Source organism: Thermobia domestica, chromosome 9 (assembly GCF_964235325.1).
Source record: "Thermobia domestica chromosome 9, izTheDome1.hap1.1, whole genome shotgun sequence".
NCBI lineage: Eukaryota > Metazoa > Arthropoda > Insecta > Zygentoma > Lepismatidae > Thermobia > Thermobia domestica.
Genome location: NC_137462.1, coordinates 88,352,918 through 88,373,875, shown reverse-complemented (window position 1 = coordinate 88,373,875; position 20,958 = coordinate 88,352,918). Strand labels below are relative to the sequence as shown.

Genomic DNA, 20,958 nt, shown 5'->3' with positions numbered 1-20,958 from the left:
TCGGTATATATATATATATATATAAAGAAAGAGTTCCTGGACTTAACAGCCATACACCTTTTAAACCGGGAAGATGGCTTACCCCAAACCACTCTCGTCCTGACGTGAAAGATTTGCTCTCACTGCAGAAAATCCTATGTCCATTGAGCACAGCAACTTTTCACTGCACAATTTCACTGTTTCACAGATAGAAAGCCTAAAAATCATTGGGTGTAGTTACTTTAAATTTCTATTTTTCCACGTTTTTTATGGCGAGAAGATAACTTTACGTCCACCTCTTCACGTTGCTTCCGATGAAAGACAATGACAATGGGAAGAAGATCCCTAATTGGAGGGTCATTGTGACGTAACTATATGATGATAGGTTTATCTCTCGAGATCAAAGAAAGCCGAAAATCTCAACCACAACTGTGATTGCGGAAGATCCAATCACAGATAATTTAGATTAAACAAAGAGATGCTTCAAGAAGCTAGTATGGCTGACTTACAAATGTGAAATTTTAGAGAAGATTTTTGAAATAAAAAATTTTGATTTCTTTTGAGGATCCCCTAAGCCAAAAATATTCATGAAAACAGACTGGAAAGGATTCAAAACTACCAGATATGACCTTATTTCCTAAAATAACATTAGATTTTGGCTAAATATACGAATATTGTCCAATACAGATATATTACCATATATTTCCCTCTAAATATACTAAAATAATCATTTCAAGGAACTTAACGCAAATTTTGCGATCTACCTAAAATTGAGTAAACGACTAATTATATATTTTATAAAAGTTCAATAAATATAAAATTCATATATATACTGGTTGCCCAAAACTTCCGGGCCATGTTACATTATACCATGTATAAGGTAACATCCTGACTTCAGAGCGGATGGCACGGTGAAGTTGATCTTTTTGATGTCGCAAATGTTCATTAACAATCTTTGCATTATATCATCATCATCATCATAGGTATTCTGCCTTTATTGGCAGGTCACTTGCCGCAGCTGAGAAGCTTCCATGCTCCACGATCCTCCGCTAACCTTTTCGTCTTCGCGTATGATCTTTCTGTTTTAATATCATCCATTAATTGTAGTCTCTTTCGCCCCCTCCCTCTCTTTCCCGCCACCATACCCTCTAGGACGTCCCTCATGATACAATCTCTTCTTAGGCAATGTCCCAACCAGTTTCTCTTCCTCTTGCTAATAATATCTAAAAGTGTTCTTTTCTCACCCACCATTTCTAACACTCTCTCATTCGTTTTCCGCTCGACCCAACTAACTCTTTCCATTCTTCTCCACGCCCACATTTCGAAGGCTTCCAGTCGATTTTCGTCACCCTTATGGGGCGTTTACACTTGGTCGATTTAGTCGCACGGCTAAATCGACTCGCTGCGTTTGCGACTAAATCGAAGCAACTAGGCCGAATCAGATCGATGGATGTGTTCAATTGTTTCAACCGAAATTGAATGCTGCTTGTCGACTCACTCTCCTCTGGTCGATTCGAAATCGACTGGCAATTTTAAAGATGTCCAAGCAAAAAGTAATTGGTACAATTTGCGGTGTTATAGCAGAAGAAAATAGAATCGACCACAGAAAATAGAACGTCTTTCAATTCAGTTGCTAGTCGATTAGTCGCTTTCGATCAACAAGCGATTAAGTTGAAGTCCTGTTTACACGGTCGATTAAGTTGAAAGTGACGACAATTCAACTGAATCGAACGCAAGTCGACTAAGTGTAAACGCCCCATTACGCAATGTCCACGTTTCCGCCCCATACAGCACAACACTCCACACGAAGCATTTTATGAGTCTTTTTCTCAACTCTTTGTTCAAGGTCCCACAAAACAGACTTTTCTTTCTTTTTAAAGGCTTCTTTCGCCATTCCTATCCTTGCTTTTATTTCACGTTCGCATTTCATGTCATTACTAAGAACACTACCCAGGTATCGAAAACTATTCACTTGTTCTATTTTCTCCCCTCCTACTTTTATATTTGACACAGACCCCTTCGTTCCAATCACCATGGCTTTTGTCTTTCTAACATTTATTTTCATCCCATATTCTTCAAAGCCCCTTCTCATTTTTTCTAACATTTTATTGATTTTCTTTTCAGATTCTGCAACAAGGGCCATGTCATCTGCAAATCTTATGCATCTAATCATTCTACCTCCTACCGAAATGCCATCATCATCATGTAGGCTCTTTTTCACTATCTCTTCTAGATAGACATTAAATAGTGTTGGCGAGAGGCAGCATCCTTGTCGAACTCCCCTTCCAATTGCACTCTCTTCCGTCAGTTCTTCTCCTATCCTAACACTTACTTGTTGGTTCACGTATAAGTTTCTTATGAGTCTTCTATCTTTCCATTCCAACCCTATCTTTGTTAGAACTCTCAACAACAATTCTCAATTCACGCGGTCAAAAGCCTTTTCTAGATCAATAAATACAACATACACCTCTTTCCCTTTTTCTATAAATCTTTCACCGATCACCCTTAATAATCCAATAGCATCTCTTATGCCCTTGCCTCTTCTGAACCCGAACTGCTCTTCCTCAACATCTTTATTTGTTCTTCCATATAACCTTCTGTTCAGTATTCGGAGCAGAATTTTAGCTGCATGAGATATGAGACTAATAGTTCTATAATCCTCACATCTCTTTGGGTTCGATTTCTTAGCCATCGGTATCATGATCGTTTTCAGAAAGTCTCTTGGCCATTCTCCTGTTTCATATATTTCATTGCATAGTCGCCACAATTCTTTCTTTCCCTTGTCTCCTATATTTTTAATGAATTCAATTGGTATGTTATCTATTCCTGTTGCCTTTCCATTCCTAATCTCAGATATAGCCTTTTCAAACTCATCCCGAAGAATACTAAATCCTTTATCATCCTCGCCTACTTCATTTTCCACTTCAACATTTAGGCTACACGGTCTATCCCTACTCTCATATAAGTCTTCAACGTATTCTTTCCACCTTCCCATGACCTCATTTCTCTCGCTGACTACCTTCCCATTCTTATTTTCTACTGCCATCATGATACTCCCTTGTTTCCTCCGCATTATATGAGGTAACAAAATTCGGCCAAAATATTTTGTACATAAGGAATAAATCTAGCCTCAATGCAGTTCTTTAAGTACGTATGGGCAACAATGGCAAAGCAAGAGTCACGAATCAGTGCACTGGATATTCCTTTTGAAATAATAGCAATCCAAATCAATATCTTTGCTTCAAACTTCACTTTGATATGAATCTTTTTAGTGCTTAGAATTGTGCTAGGATCACTGGAATAAAAACCAACGATGCCCTGTTTTCGAGTTGCTGACAGTGAAATAAGGTTCGTCCTCCAGTATAAACACATATTTGGAGAATTTCCTGTAAAGATGGATAGGGCCTTCCTATTTCAAGTGTGCCCCTTCTGGTGATGCTGTCGATGTGTGTTTTCCCGTGCCTCTCTCGAAAAAGGAGGGACAACTTGCTGCGCCCGAGATCTTTCAATTGTTGTATGTGGAAGCGTTGTCACAATGAATTATTTTACGGAATTCACTGTGCTCTGTCTTGTTAGCCTTGACTGAATGACAAATTGGTAACCCAGCTGAGGGCATTTACTTCCTTTTCCTAAGCAAAGGGAGGTTTTTATCCGTCAGAGGATGGCGGGGGTGAGGCCGAAGTATGTTTCCGGTATTTTCCGAGTGATATAAAATAGATAGGGTCTACATATATATTTTTGCAGCCGCCATATGCTATTTTGTACGTTTTGGATTTTTTTCTTTCACCCAAAATTTGATATTTGTCTTCCCATGAATCGTCTTATGTAACATAACGTTTGGATATACCATACTTCTTGGCCGTATGGAAACTGAAGCATTGTTCTCAAATTGTCCTTTTAACCTATTCAAACGCCCCTGGTTTAATTTGACCGCTTTTCTTCGTTCTGCTGACACATTATTCTCAAACTTTACAGAATGTTGTAAGGGTAGGTATTATATTTCTGGGCTTTCGGCAGCTATGACCGTGATAGTCCATCGCTTATGAGAATGACGATCCTCGGTGACCGCACTAACCTGGGAATTAGGGAGGTAGGAAGGACCATTATGCTAAGTACCATTCTGACATTTATCTGATGTGAATCAAGAAAACACACGAGAACCTCACGCAGAAAAAGCTTTTACATTTTTTTCGACCAAGTGTTCCCACCGAGGATCGAATCCAGGACTACTCGCACAAAAGGCGAGAGCATTAGCGACTACGCTACGCGGAGCCACTAAACAATGCTGTAGATAACTGTTTTAGGCATTTTCAGACACATAAAATGTTCCACAGTAAATAATTTACAATGGTTGGTGTTTTCTTCATAAAATTTCCATACCATGTTTCTCAACTGTACTGCTTTCGATGTTATTTGACTCCTCCTCGCTTGATAGATCAGTTGACGTGGGAGACTCGGGTTCGATTCCCGGTGGGAGGTCATGTGTTTCGGATTCCACGTTAATCAGCAGGTCCCGTCTCATATAGCCTCGCTGTTGAAAGGGGCGTTAAACTCAAAATCAACTCAACTCAAGATCAGTTCCATGTGTAGTGGGAGTGTATGACAGGGAACGCTGCCAATTGACGTGGTTTTGTTTTCCGACATACTATGTTCCTCCACTACTTATGTTAAGTCAAACACAATTCAGATTTTTAATGGGCAGATCTTAAAATCATACGACCCAATTTTCAAATAAGCCTACCTAGGAAACAAAGGTTTCGAGAGCTCACGTTGATTTTCTTTTTCTTCCAAACTATGCTACGCACAAGTGACGGAAGTCAGAACGGCTATGTTCGTCTGTCGACAGGTATCAGAGCCAAAACTGAAAAAAGATATCGAGATGCAGTTTCTTTCAATCTCTTCAGTTAACTCTTTATTCAAACTGGATGCGGTTCAAATTGACCATTTTCGGTTTAAACATTTATCACCAAAGAACGAAAAGAGTAACAGGCAGTGAGAAGCGATCTTTTGCAATCGATTCAGTCTTAGGAGTACATACTATCACAACCCGCAACATTTTACTCAAGCCACAAGTGGTTGAGATTTACTGTTACTTTCGATTTCAATTCGGGTTTCTGTAGAGCAAAGACGGTAAGTGATATGGAGGTGCAGTTTTTTCGCAATCGATTCAGCTTCCCAATAGTAGGTTTTATCTCTTCCCTTAACCATCTATTCAATCCAGAAGTGGTTCAAATTAAAGATTTAAGGTTTCAATATTTATTTCCATAGAACAAAAACAGTAAGTCATAGCATGTAATGGCTTTTTGTTATGGATTCAGCATCGAGAAACAGGTTCTATCTTTGATCCTATTTATCTATTTCAACCAGTAGTTATAGATGTACTACTTCAAGTTTGAGTGTTGGTTCCGATAGTTTATAAGTCTATAGTGGTTTCAACTGTGAAACGAAACTCACTTGTTTTTATATGAAGAATCAGCTGTAATATTTCACCCTGTTAACCAGGTAAACCCAATATATTTTTCTGCTCATTCCCAAATGCACTTGTATGTACAAAAATACTCTACACCAGGACTAAAAAGTTACCTTTGTATCTTCTGTAATTACTCCACATGCAACTCTTTCACCTTGGGACCACATTTCATATACTTGACATCTAATGCTGCCTGTACAAAATTCGATTTTCTTGTTGAGATATACACACGTGTTTATCTAGGGGAAAAATATAAATATTTAAAATACACAATAATATTTATACAAAAATTTACGTGTACTAATATTTTAGTTATGAAGAAAACACACTGAAACAACACAATGTAAGCACTACCTTCTGACACTGACCATCAATAGATAGAAAGAAGTAAAGAGTAAGTTATTTAAAAAATGCCAGAAACAAACAAACAAAAAAGTACACAGGCAAGAATATTAGAAATAAAAGTAGAATCATTTGTTTCTGTCAGCCACAAAGAATATGTAATATTATAATATATAAATACAGGATACCTGTGAAAGGCACTTACACATTTGAGAGCAATAGTAACAGTAAAGATAGTAAAGATAGAGCAAATTTTATATATATCTATATATATGACTTCCAAACTATGCTATGCACAAGTGTCGGACGTCCCAATAATAGGTCCCATTAACAACCTATTTAAACCGCAAGTGGTTTAAATTAGCCATTTCCGGTTTAAATACTTCGCAATGGAACAAAAATGGTAACAGATAACGGCAAGTGGTTTTCTGCAATCGATTAAGAGTTTTAAAAGAGCATATCGTCACAACATGCAACACTATCAAAACCGGAAGTGGTTAAACTTTAATATTACTTCCGGTTTCAATACTGATTTCCACAGAGCAAAAACTGTAAGAGATATCGGGATTTTTTTTAATTGTTTCAACGTCTTAAGAATAGGTTTTAAGTTATCTATTCACCCCCTATCTAAACCGACACTTGTCACTATAGAACAAAAATAGTGTTATATAACGACAGTGGTTTTCTGGAAACGATTCAGGTTCTCAAGAAAACAAACTAACACAAACTGCAACACTATCAAAGCCAAAAATGGTTCAAATTTACAACTACTTTCGGTTTGAATACTAATTTCTGTAGAGCAAAAATGACAAGAGATATCGAGATGTAGTTTTTGCAATCGATACAGCTTTCTATGAGTAGATTCTACAACGCTCTACCAAAAGCTGAAGTTGTTAAAATCTACTACTACTTCAGGCTTCAATACTGAATTCCATAGTGCAAAAACAGTAAGAGATATTGATATTTTCTTTATATATACATACATCTCATTCATTACCTTTCGGTTATTTTAAACTCGCTATAGAATATGCCACAGTGAACATTAAAAATATCACCGAACTAAAGAAAGATTACTATACTAGTGCATATTTTAGTTTTTATTATTACTAGCTAAAATATCATTTTTTCCCAAGGGAAAAACAAGGTTAATGTAAAATATTTGAAATCTCTTCCTCTCCTTCAACGCGCATTTCAATGAAAGTGCAATGATAAAAACCCATAAGATATTCTACTTTTGGGAGAAATTTTTAAGTCCTCTATTCCCTTGAGATGCGGCCTTTAATCAAAGTGCCAGGGTAGAAACCCAATTGACGTAGATACTATGTTCCAAAGTGCATTTCAAACGGTTCAGTCAGTTTCCTGTGATTCAATCACAAACAACAGACAACGTCGATTTCAATGTGGTGAAAATAATTACGGAAGTTGCCACTTTCCCTCCTTTACAAGTGGAATTTTCGAAAACCCAGGAAACTTATTTGTAATGAGTTTATATACTGGATTTCATCTTTCTAATTTGACGGACTCGTGAGATACTGTATTTTACATAATTTAGAAACCTCTCTATTCCCTGCTTTAATCAAAGTAATCTAGAAACCTAGCTTGAGGTAGGTATTATGTTGCAAAACAATTAAAGCTGTTTAGCCGTTTGTGGGTAATGCGATTACAAACACCAGAGCAACTTTGCTTTCAATGTGAAGAAAAAAAATATTGAAAATGCTCTGTTCCTCCTTAAAACGGGAAGTTTCAAAAACGCTGGGACATCTGTCAGCTAATTTTTAGTGAGGAGTTTATATACTTAGTTCATCTTCTTAAGCTAGCGTGCTCTTAAGAAACTAAATTTTTCGCAAAAATGTAAATCCCTCCTTAGTTAGGATACGCCAAAAATTTATTTCATACGGTTCAGCCGTCTTCTCGTGATGCTATTCTACATAATATCACTTTCTTTTTTACATAGGATTGAATACTTGAATTAAGACAGAACCAACAAATTGGTGTTAAATTTCAATTTTAGGTAACTCTACCTAGTAGGTTTAGATAGTTGTCTTTAAATAACCTGTTACGCAAATCAAATAAGACAAAATCTACAGCAGAGTAAAAATTCCTCTTACTAGATTTACTTAGAATTGTCTTTCTTGAGCCAGACTTTTTGATTTGTTAAGTAGTGTTCTGTAGTATTGTTTTCCATCCACTTTGCCTTCTGTTTTGTGGATGGGAATAAATTGCTCTCTTAAATATACTGTCTAATGGCCTGTTAAGAAGTTATTACAATAAGGTACTATCATGTTTAAGTTTGATTATTAATTTTCCTTGCATCTTCTAGTAACGTGAAAAAAATTCCGAAATGTATATCACGACTCCACCGAATTGGATGCTAATAGTTATTTTCTGTTTCTTGTTATTATTTTTTTTTCTTTCCCCCCACGTCTTCCTTTCCTTATCTGACCTTATATAGTATTCACGTTTCTCAAGCTACAGCCGAAAATCTGAGTAACTTCACATCGGAAAACAATAAAATAAGATACTGTGCTAAAGTGTGAAAACATCCATCGACATTGAAAGTAAAACATGTTTATGTTGACCACCATCGGTTCCACTGTAAAGTGTTAACTTAGAAAGGTGGCCAACTTACAGAAAATAAATGATTTTTGAAACCGAAACTATTAAGATCGTAATAAGTACTTCTAATGTAGCTACTAATTATTGCTCATGTACTGGTTGGTATTTTATGCACAGTATATGTTAAAATTTACTTCTGCAAGATAAAAATATCCTATGAAATAAGCATCTACCCATGTTTATCATTTGCACACTATGTTTTACAGAGGTTGATTCATTTATATTGAGCCGAATTTAAATGTGTCACTTACCTAGGAAATGCCGTGTATCCACCACTGATTGTGTTCGTTCTGCAGGTCACCTCTACCAAATATTGCCAAGCATCGGAATTTCCATTCCAGGATATTACATCGCACTCCTCTCTAAAGGCTTTACAAAGACTGGAGACGGTGCCGATTCGACGATGGGGCAGACGCCGCTTGAGGACTCCGAAAGTACAATAGCCCATTGAGACACTTGAGAGGGATATCAGAGAAGGGAATTGCTACAATTTCGTTTCCTGTTCCATACGGCAATAGAGTTCCAGCAGTGTTTTAGCTGTGTGGCTGGATGTCTTGTCTTGGTGCAGTTCACCCTGGTTCACGAATTGTTCGTACAGGACATGAGTTTAGTAATACGCAGTATTGATTTTGACGTTTCGCGCCACTTTTCGGAAACGCAGTTTGCTCCTGTACGATAAATGGTCAAAATCATGAACTCTTTTGGCAAACTCATTGCCCAGTATCGAAAGAACGTGCTTCGGCCCTTGGCGTCAATAGGCACGAACTTTACTATAGACTGTTGAGGTAAATCCAAGCTTCATCAAAAGTAACAACAAACTTCCACCAATCACATACGAGACGATGTTCATACAGCTTCCTGTAGTTGTTTTTTCGTGAGGCGTAAATCCCTGTGAATGACACGGTTGATTCTCGCCTGCGATGTGCGGCATTTGCTGGTCATCGCACGCTGTGTGCAGCGAAATTCGGAGATCGCCACACGCTGAACCTAACACAATAGCAGCGGGGTTCTTTTTACAGGAGGCAGGTTTTTAGTTGCTCTCATCGGTGTGGTGGACCCAAGACTCTTGTGCTCCGTATTTCCGTATAATACGATTCACATTGGCACGCTCTACAATAAAATTAGGTACATTACGATGCGCGGGCGCATGTTTCTACGATGCGCGATGCCGTGAACTTAGCGTCGGAAGGAGCCACAATGAACCCTTCTCAGAATCTGTCTAGTTTCGGCGACATCAGAGTACACGCGACTACCTTGCTCTACAGCGTGACTAACGCGATACTATTGCCTGTCTCGTGGCAAAATCACAGCGATGGGTTCCGTATGCGCGTTACAGTTGTACATTGACTTCGGCTCAATATAAATGAATCAGACTTTGTATATGTACTTTCAACATGCTAATTAGCTATGGCATATTCCTTTCTCTTTTCTCTCCTACACTATGACGATAGGTGAAATAAGGGAAAATGTTAGTTTCAGGAAATACTCTCTCGCTCGCTGTTCTCAACAGTGAGACATTATCGTTGAATAAATGTAATATTCATTGTCCGAAAACGGAGAGATTCAATTTAAAGAAATTCGAAGAGAGCCAGGTAAGAGAGGAATACCAGATTGAAGTTTCGAACAGATTCACGGCTTTAGAAGATTCGGAGTGCACTAGTGTTGAGGATACCTGATTGAAATTAGAGATAGCATTAAAATTTCAGCAAAAGAAAAATTGGGACACGCGGAAATACGTAGGAACAAACCATGGTTCGACCAGGAATACATTAAACTAGCAGAGAAGAGAAAACAGGCAAAATTACGCTGGCTACAAAATCCGAATGAAATAACTACACAAAATTTCGCAGATACCAGGCGGGAAACTTCCAAATCTTTTAGAACAAATAAACGCTATTTTTTGAAAGCTAAAATTAAGGAACTTGAAGATAATAGTAAAAATAAAAACATCCGGGACATGTATAAGGAGATTAGCGAATTTAAGAAAGGCTATCAACCTCGTGCGTATATATTAAAGAAATCCGACGGTACAGTTCTCACTGATACAGATAGCATCTTAAATAGATGGAAAGATTTCTTTGACGATTTGCTTAACACGCAACAAAAAACTAGTATACGTGAACATCGCAGAACCGTATATTCCAGAACCGAACCGAATAGAAGTAGAAACCGCTATAAAGAAATTAAAGAAACACAAATCTCCGGGTGTAGCTGAAATTCCGGCTGAGTTAATTTTAGCTGGAGGCGAAAAAGTGTCGAATAAGATACACAAACTCATTCTCCTTATCTGGAACAAGGAAGAATTGCCACAAGAGTGGAAAGAATCAATCATTGTTCCAATTCACAAGAAAGGCGACAAAACTGACTGTAATAATTATCGACGCATTTCTCTTCTGCCAACATCCTATAAAATCCTTTCAAATATTATATTAGCAAGATTGACCCCATACGCAGATGAAATTATTGGAGATTATAAGTGCGGATTTAGACGAAATCGATCAACTATCGACCAAATATTTACCATTCGCCAAATACTCGAAAAGAAGTGGAAATACAATACCCCGGTACATCAACTATTTATTGATTTTAGAAATGCGTACGACTCGGTTAGGAGAGAAAAATTATACAACGTTCTTACAGAACTTGGAATACTGAGAAAGCTAATTAGATTAATTAAGATATATTTAAATGAATCCCAAAGTAAAGTCCGGGTAGGAAAATTTTTGTCCACGAGCTTTCACGTCGAAAATGGCCTGAAACAAGGAGATGCGTTGTCGCCATTATTATTTAACTCTGTTCTCGAATACGCTATAAGGAAAATCAAAGATAGCAACCAGGGCCTAGAGTTGAACGGTATTCACCAGGTTATGGCATATGCTGATGATGTAAATTTAATAGGGGATGATAGGAAAACAATAGAAAGAAATGCAGAGATCTTATTAAACGCTTGCAGGGACATGGGTTTAGAAGTAAATGCAGAGAAAACTAAATTCATGGAAGTGCGTCGGGGCCGTAATACAGCAAACTATGGATGCGTTAAAATATTAAATAATACTTTTGGTAAAGTGGATAGTTTCAAATATCTAGGATCAATATTAACAGAGAAAAATCATATTCACGAAGAAATTAAATGTCGACTAAAAGCAGGGAATTCGTGTTACTATTCGGTTCAAAATCTCTTGTCATCGCGAATTCTGTTGAGGAATTTGAAGCTTAAAATATACAAAACTATAATCATGCCTGTTGTTCTGTATGGTTGCGAAACATGGTCGCTTCTCTGAGAGAAGAACATAGACTGAAAGTATTTGAGAACAAGATCCTGAGACGAATATTCGGACCCAAGATGAACGGGAATGGGGAATGGCGGAAATTTCATAACGAGGAACTACATAATTTATACGGTTTACCCAACATTGTTAGGGTCGTCAAGTCTTGGAGGCTTAGGTGGGCAGGTCATGTAGTTAGAATGGAAGAAAGTGAAAACGCTTTCAAAGTCTTGACTGGAAGACCAATCGGAAAACGATCATAAGGAAGACCTAGGTGCAGATGGGAGGACAATATTAAGATAGATCTCGCAGAGATTGGAATACAAATAGAAACTGGATGCAGTTAGCTAAGGATAGAAGTCAGTGGAGAGCTTTTGTGAACGCGGTATTGAACCTCCGGGTTCCATAGGCCATAGAGTTAGTTAGTTAGTATTTGCGAACAGCAGATGAGTCTTCTACTAGGGGTTAACTGAAAGTTTAAGTTGAGAAAATGGGTTAAACGAATGTATGATAAGGCAAAACAAAAAAGAAAAAAAAGTGAACAGGTATATGAGGATTCTGATGAAGGTTTGGCTATACAAGATTTTTAAATTAGCGGACGCTGCCGCCGTATGTACAAATAATTTTCAATATCAAAATCCCAATTTAATTCAAGAAATACAGACAGAACTTATATTAATCCTATTTCTTTACATTCACCACGAACAGGCTATACGTACCAAAGAATTCTTTAGTCTCCACATATCACTACGCCCCATATACTGGTCCTTAAACGTCAATTCGACTGAATCCAAAGCAACATCTTCAGGGCTTACAATATTTACATGAACATCGGCGTAAGTTCTTAACTGAAATGTATTTGCAATACTCTGTTCCACACTAATAGTTTCTGAAAAAATAAATAACACGAGTCTTTCATACAAATATACAATATACAGAGATGCTATTAACATGATTGTTCTTATGAGTAAAATTATATCGTCTATCTTCTACTTCCATCATACTCGAATGCAGCGTTTCTCAAACTTTTATCAAATGGGGACCACTTTTATTAGTCAAAACCCACCACCCTTTTCTTGTCCTCTTCGAAAGCACGCAATGTTTAACAAGTTAGTACGAGTATATTTATATTTTTAAACTACTTATATATAAATATCCCCTTAATATTATGTTGTAATTAACAGAAGAAAATACATATTCGCTTCCTTTAAATAACTGAAGCCTTAATAATATATCTATATAAACTATTAGAATTTATACACTTTATTTTATTAAATTGTATAATCTATACCTGTTTGAGACTACACTGTGTGATATTATCAGATTGTTCCAGAAGTCCTGCGCCATCAGCACATTGACATGCATGAGGTAAAAATTTAGGAGGATAGATGGCACCACCAGTGAAAACTGTTGGCAGCATAGAGAACAAGTTCGTGGGATCAAGTAAAAGTAAGTACTACGTGTGTAGTGAGTGTTCCCATGAAATTAAAAAGGACAACATGAGTGAGGACCAAATTGCAATTCGAGCTGTGATACGATTTTTATGGAACAAAAAAGGACAAACTGCAAAAGCTGCAGCGGGAGAAATTTGTTGTGTAGAGGACAAAGCGGTACTGGATCGATCGACAGCTTATCGTTGGTTCAAAAAATTTACTTCGGATGATTTAAGCCTCGCGGACAAGCCCCGCAAGGAGAGACCTCTGATGGGCATTAATGGCCCTCTGAAAGATTATGTGAGTGTGTTAGCAAGAGTGGTTGGGTCATCCAAATTGACAGTAAACCGTCGATTGCACGCCAAGGATTACGCGAATAAACAGCCTCGACAAAGTCCCCATGAGCTGACAGACGAGCAGGCCCAGCGCAGAGTGGCAATTTGCGACTTTGTTTAAAAAAAAAAAAAAAAAAGCATGATCTTCGTTTCTGGAGGAGAATTGTTGCAGGAGATGAGAAGTGGGTGTTTTTGAAAAACCCTGACATACATAATAAAGGATGTGGGTGAAAAAAGGACAAGAAGCCCTAGCCGTGTGTTTGGTGGAATATTGAAGAGATAATTCATTTTGAGTTTGTTCCAGAGGGTCGTGCTGTAACAGATGAACTGTATTCTGAATAATTCTGCCGAGTGTATGCCATTCTGAACAAGAAATATCTGACATTAACGAGGAGGAAGAGGTTATTGCTGCAAATTGACATTGCCCCGAGTCATCGGTCTAGAAGTGTGAACGACACTCTGGTTGAACTTGACGGGTTTGAGTTGTTAACTCATCCAGCCTATAGTCCAGATGTTGCACCCTCAGATTATGGTTTGTTTCGCTCTCTCTCACATTTCTTATGTGGTCGGCAATTCAATTCATATGATGAGGTGCATGCTGCCTGTCGCGAGTTTTTTCAATTCTAAACCTGCCATCTGGTACCGCCATCAGATTGAACTGCTATCTCAAAAAAGGGTGAAGGTCATTCAACATGATGGCCTGTACTTTGTTGAATAAAGATTTGTCTTTCTTTCTGATATTTGTGTTCCATTTTCCTCCTTGTATGGTGCAGAACTTTTGGGACAGCCTGGTAATATTAACAAAAATTACTCACCCCTAATGTGTCCAGAATATCCAATTGTATGCGCTTCGACAAAAATGTATGGTCTTCTGCAGCACAAATTCTTTCAGAAAACTAACGTTGTGAGTATTTTCGGAGTAACTTTTTTTTTTTAATAAATACTGAATGCGCATCTTATTAAATCAAGCAGAAATTTACAGTATAAGATACACAATTCATTTGAATTTTACTTTTTCTATCTATTTTGTGCCCTATTTAAGAAAATCACAAGGGCAAACCTCGAGCTCCAGTCTGAGAAACGCTGGTCTAATGGATTCGAGATATTATCATTTGACCTAACAACTCTACGTTATACAAGCTCTTCTTTTGTCATCTTCACTTTAATGTTATGTCATGAAAGAAACCATTATGGAGGCTTTATTACACTTTGCTAACTGATATTTAAGAGTAGTTTAAGTGCAAAAGCCTCTCTTGCGCATATAGAAAAACTTACTTCTGGCTGCCGCCTTGATTTTGAATTATCTACACAGTTTCAACAAGTTCTCTTGTCTACCACGGCTGCTTTGAAATTCTAACTGTATACCTAATATCCTCCCAAACTTCTTATGTGTACATTTGGCTTTTTGAAGGCTTTGACATACTGAAATTCATAACCATTTGGATTTCTGCTTTTAGTAGTTCACAGTAACTTCTATTCCTGACATCGATCGAAACACCGATATAATCGAGACGGTACTGACAGACGAAAGCTAATATGCTAAAGCCGAACTATTCTTAAATTTAAGGTTGAGATGCCGGTTCAATAAGGGATAAAAACGCATTTTGTACTTTCTCTCTGAATACTAAGTTACGTCTTTGGGTTCGTTATTAACGATGTGTGAAAAATCAGTTCTCGAAATAAATAAAAAGAAACTTTTTGCAATAACTTACAAAAGCATTGTAATAGTGTCTATCACTTGTTTATTTACTAAATAAACGGAAGAAATCGCTTTACAAGAAAAATAAAACCGTATAACGTGCCAGAAAAAAATAAGAACAACGTAATTAGGCAACCCTACTGGCAGAGAGCTCACTTCTGATCTACAGCGTCCCTGGTTCAATTCCAGTTCGCGCCAAGTGGACTTTGTGATGAATAAACACTATGCACGTGGGTTTCCTCGGAGTTGTCCCGTTTCCTCCCACTTTCAGTATTGCATCGGTTCATTCATTGTCATTATCATCATCTCCTTCACCCTTAGCCTCGGAGAATAATGTGGGACATCAAACAAAAAGATAGAATAAAAAAAGAGAGAGAGAGATAAATTTTAACTTACCTTTCCCTTGCAAGTCCTCTTTGAATGAAGTAACCTGAAGAAGTAATCTACTGAATTCATCTTCAAGATGGTATATTTCAACAATATCACCTTTCCTTACAGAAGGAAAATCCTTTGGATTGATAATTAAGTCTTCACCTAAACAAAAACAATATACATTATTATTAATATTAGCCATAATATACAACCCCTGGATCCACCCCTGCTATTAGTTCCCCGTATTGAAAGATGACAGTTCCATTTTGATTTACAATTTTACAACAACATATTTTTAATTTATTTACGAATATAATTCCACATACAGTTGAACGCCAGTTTACACTGAAATATCTAACAAACTTATGGGATAACAACATAACACAATAAGAATAACAAGTAACAATATTTAAAATAATAAAAGAAACGTAGACAATAAGGGACTAGAATTTATCCACTAAAACGACGTCGTAGTGCAGAATTACATGCAGCTTCAGAAATAACTCAACAGGTGTGCACGACATTTTGTTATGTAACTTAGGAAGCTTCTAGATCAATGATCGTTGGACTATTGAAACTCTAGGTCATACTACATGAAAAAGATTTATGTTACGTGTTTGTCTGAATGGAACTTTCAAATATAATTCTGAGAGTGGCATTCCGGACCTGAGTTGGCCATCTGTGAGTTTATGAAAATATCTGAGATCACTGATTTTATGACAAATGCTAGATAGTTGAGTATATAATGTTCGTAACTGTTAGTGTTTGTCATCGTATGCGTACGAGGTACTCTCAAATGTACTATTGCAGGGAAGAAGTTTAGTATTAAGTTTAGCCGGGACAGGTTTGTAGGAGCTGCCAGACAGATGGACAAGATTCCATTTTAGAAGATAATATTGCCTTGTAAAACGCTGTAAAAGAAGAGAGGTTCCTTATTTTGGTTAATGTGTACAAAAGTCCTAGAATGAGGATCGACTGCTTAGTTATAGTTCTGTAAAAGGTAGATTTGTGTCAAAAGTAACTCCGAGGTCCTTCTGACTATTAAGTCTGGTGACGGGCGAACCGTGTGGAGTTTGTACAATATTTAAAACGGAGTGAATTCCTTCGTGGTTATGTGGATAGTGTACGAGCCTGTGGCGTGGCGTGGGAGACCCAAGTTCGGTTCCTGGTGGGATCTTATGGGGTTCAGATCCCAAGTTAACCCCGTAGGTCCATGTCTCATACAACCTTACTGATGAACGAGGCGCCGAACTCCAATCCAATCCAATTCGATCACTTCTCGCAGCCATGGGACCCTGTAGGTAACTAATTAATAAAGATAAGAGTGAAGTACTAAAAATAGACGGAGACTCAAAATGTAAATGTAAACACTGTAACAGCGAAATCAGTTGCAAAATAGAAAGAATAAGAGCCCATTTGAAAAAATGTCAAGCTCGGAGTAGGAAGTCTGAAGAAAAGCCGTTACAAATAAATAATGATCGAGAGGAATGTTCAACGTTAGTATCACCTTCTTCAAGTGCTAGTTCCAGTGTCGATGCCTCATGTGCCCAGCGCAAGTTCAATTTCAAACCCTTTAATCTTCAACCGTCTATAAGTGATTTCGCGATAAAAACAACTGAGCGCCAAAAACAATTACTTGATAAGGCTATAGCGCAATTCTTCTTTGCAGCAAACATTCCTTTCAATGTTGCTGAGCTCGAACACTTTAAGGGAATGATTAAAATGTTAGGACCCGGTTATTCTCCTCCATCTTCAAAAATAAGTGGTAAACTCTTAGATATTGCAGCAGAAGAGACTGACGCTGAGTTGCGAAAAAAAAGTTGGCATCGAACAGTGTTACTTTGACAATAGATGGATGGTCTAATGTGAAAAATGATCCTATTCAGGCTGTGAGTATCCACACGGGGTCTGCAAGTTTCCTTCTGCATGCTATGAATTGCGGTTCTGAGAAGAAAACAGCTAAAAAATGTGCTGGTGTAGTTGATTCTGCAAATCAAGAATGTGAAGAAAAGTTTGGTGTTAAAGTGTTCGCTATTGTAACAGACAATGAAAATAAAATGTCAAAAATGTGGCGTCTTCTGAAGGAGAAGTATCCGAAAGTAATTATGCATGGTTGCTCTTCTATGCATTTATAGAACTTGGTTGAGAAAGAAGTTTCGCCTAAAACGGTATTGAAACATATTGTTGAAGAACAGAAGTATTTTCACAACATTCATCAGGTACACGGATGGCTAAAGGAGAAAAATGGTTAGATGCCTCAGCTTACAAATGATACACGTTAGAATTCCTATTTCGATTGCGTCAAAACTTTCTTGGCTAATTATCACAAGTACAGAGAGACAACATTGGAGCATAAAAACGAAATTGACAAAGTCAATTGGTAAACTATTGGACAGTGTTCTCATTTATACGGAAGCACAAAATCTTGAAAGGCAGTTGTCGGTAGTTTCCTCCGCCGTGGATATTTTGCAGCCGGAATCAACGTCATTATCTCGTGCAGTGGAAGTGTGGTTGGATCTACTTGATGATGACATCTTGCAAGCCGTATTACAGCATTTTTAAAGAAAGATTTAATCAAGCCATACAACCGTTTCATCTGCTGGCGAATTTAATGGATCCTAAATATATGGATTGTCGTCTTACTAGTGAGCAGGAGAGCGAAGCAGAAAATTGGCTGTTAGAAAACTATCCTGAATATCTTCCGGGAGTGCTAGCCTTTAAAATAAAAGACAGAGAATACTTTGCCCCATCAGTGATGCAGGAGACAATTATCAAACAGTTTTCTACTGCAAAATGGTGGAAAATAATGGAGGCGAAAGCAGAGAAAGGTTCTAAATTACCTAAGGAATTTTGTGACTTCTCTTCTCATCTTCATTCTGCTCCTGCAACATCAGCATCAATTGAAAGAATATTTTCGACTTTCGGATTGATGTGCAATAAGATTAGAAACAGGCTTGGGGCAGAAAAAGCTGTGAAATTGGTTAAGGTATATAGTTTTTTAAGGTCAGGAAGTAAGGGACACACGGAGTAGTAATTCTCTCATATCGTCGAACACTAAAATTAATTACTTTGGAAAATCATTTACTATCAGGGAAGTGAGGGAGACTCTACGGAGTGGTGATCCTTTCACATTCTGGAACATTGAACTTAGTGACTCTAGACTACAAAATAATTTCAAACTAAATTAGAAAATATCTTTTAAGTTTTAATTTCTCAATGTTTTTTTTTTTTTTTTTTTAATTTTTAATGACATTTGTGTAGAACGGAATACCAAGCCATATTTCTTACTAATTTGTACATTGTAGGTAACTATGTTCTCAAAATGTATTATTGGAATTTGGTTTATAGTATTTTCTAAATATAAAATTGCATATTTTACTTCAAATAGGCTATAAGCGTAATCCATACATGTCTGATATTTAGTATATCCCCCAATCTTGCACATATAATATCTCCAGTGTTACATCACAAAATACACTTGAGCGAGCGACAACGAGCGAAGGATTTTAGAAGCCCTGCAGGCCCGTTTTTTTTTTTTTCTACCTTTATCACAATTTAGACAAAAACAAGGTATTCGCTTCTGGAGCCATGAAACGAGTTGGGGGAGTTATTAACTGCCATCCCCATACATTAATTTGTTCTATAATTATCTCAAGCTAAGGTTAATGCACTCAGAACTTCATAAAGGTCTTAGAAAAGACTCAATCATTATATGTTCAATATTATTGTACATCTTAAGGTGAAAGCATCTAATTCGTCCAAAGAAAGAGAAAATCTGGTAAAAATCGCTTTCAATGTGATTACCTTAGGTGTACCAATAATATAATAACAAAAAGCTCAAAAACCCAGGCGGGTTTCTTCAGATGGACCCACTTGGGTAAGCCCTGGTTCTAGAACACAGGTCCCCCTTCCCATTTAGCTGTATTGACAAAAAAAAAAAAAAAAAAGTGTCCTGCGGAGCTCTAACCCGCATTCACTCGCTCACGCTCGCTCGGCAATACTGTGACTTAAATTTTGGTACATAAAGGAACAAATTATTACGTATTTAGCCAAAAAAGTAGGCGGATGCCCAACTTCGGAATAAGTGCCATATACTTTCATGCAGTTTTAATATATGGATCTATGGTATAAGTGGTAAGAGTACACGTAGGAGTAGTAGTAGCAGCAGTAGTAGGAACGGGTTTAGAAGCCCCGCAGGGGCTTGTTGAGTTGTTCTCGACATAAAATGGGCAAATTAAAGATTCCCCAATTTTTTCCGTAGTTTACAATTTGTCGACCCGTACAGTAAAAGTGCACCCATAATTTCTAAAGTAATAACAGTGATTTTTTCATAAATGGCGAAATTTTAACAATTTTTAGTGCGTTAACATGATGAACCTCCTTTGCGGCAAAAAGCCCCTTATCTTAACGATCTTACAGCAATTGTAATTATTTTATGAAGTAACCCTGCTCTTGTAAACATAAAATATAACTGTATTACCAACTATTTAATTCCGTCGCCTGTAGAAATTTGTTCCTTACAAACATGTTTGAGTACTGAACTTTAATATTGCAAAATATGTTGTGTCTAAACTCGACCTGCATCAAATCTTGTACTTGCAAGTCCTTGTTATGATTAGTATCATTATATTTATCAATTTTCTTTTTTTCATTCATTCACCAACTCCAAAATAGTAGTTATATTTTTTAATACGTACCACTAAAATTTTTCTGATGAACAATCAACTTCAATACTTTCATTCTATATTGTCATTCATTTCAAATTTCATATTCATCACATTTTTGCTTCTACTGCAAACAAAGATCACCGACAGGTCCGACAGCTGATATACTTCTCGTTGCCAATACCGATTAGAAAAATGTCACTAAATTCAGCTCCATCAGTTACTCCATTCCGAAGTGGTTTTAAAATATCGTTTGTCGGTATCTGCCTAGCCGAATCCGCTAGTTTTAGCGACTTGTTGCTATAATTGGCAATACTGGAGATACTGGTAGATTAACATTGAAGTATTTTCTAAATCTACAGTCTCGCTTCGTCCCCTCGTCTACTACACTTTATAGAATCGAGGCATTGTTTGTTTGCTACTTTTGATAGGAAACGGTTTGCGTCGACGAAAACCAAAATTTGGTATTTATTTTGCGAAATAAACAGAGCAGTTATAATGTCTTTTCTTATTTTTAGAGTTGCGTTGATATATAGAAAATGTTACGAAGATGAAATTAATGAATTGGGTGTTAATGGGAGCAAATTTACATACTCCGACCAAGTGGTGGCTAATGATAGCGTTGCGCAATGACCAAAGTGTTTCAAGAAAAAATATTATTAACAGTAATTAGTAGTAAAGAGTAGAAAAATACTTTCTAATACTATTTATTTACTAATATATATTTTAAATAACATTTTATTTGGATATCAGAAGTTAAATTAAAAACAAATTACACTGTT

General features: G+C 37.0%; 1 protein-coding gene across 5 annotated transcripts in view; it reads right to left on the bottom strand.

The window, feature by feature from the left end:
- Iml1 (GATOR complex protein Iml1) overlaps positions 1-20,439 on the bottom strand; it is a 172,219-nt gene extending 151,780 nt beyond the window's left edge. For 2 of the 5 annotated variants that reach the window (XM_081771495.1, XM_081771497.1), the window contains exons 1-4: positions 20,210-20,439; positions 15,537-15,674; positions 12,393-12,562; positions 5,563-5,688 (exon numbers count right to left, since the gene is read on the bottom strand). In XM_081771495.1, coding sequence (XP_081627621.1) covers positions 5,563-5,688; positions 12,393-12,562; positions 15,537-15,674; positions 20,210-20,252 — 477 coding nt within the window. In that variant the 5' untranslated portion in view covers positions 20,253-20,439. The remainder of the gene's footprint in view (positions 1-5,562; positions 5,689-12,392; positions 12,563-15,536; positions 15,675-20,209) is intronic. The other 3 variants (XM_081771498.1, XM_081771496.1, XM_081771499.1) reach the window with 2 other exon arrangements.
- Between the last annotated feature and the right edge of the window lie 519 nt (positions 20,440-20,958).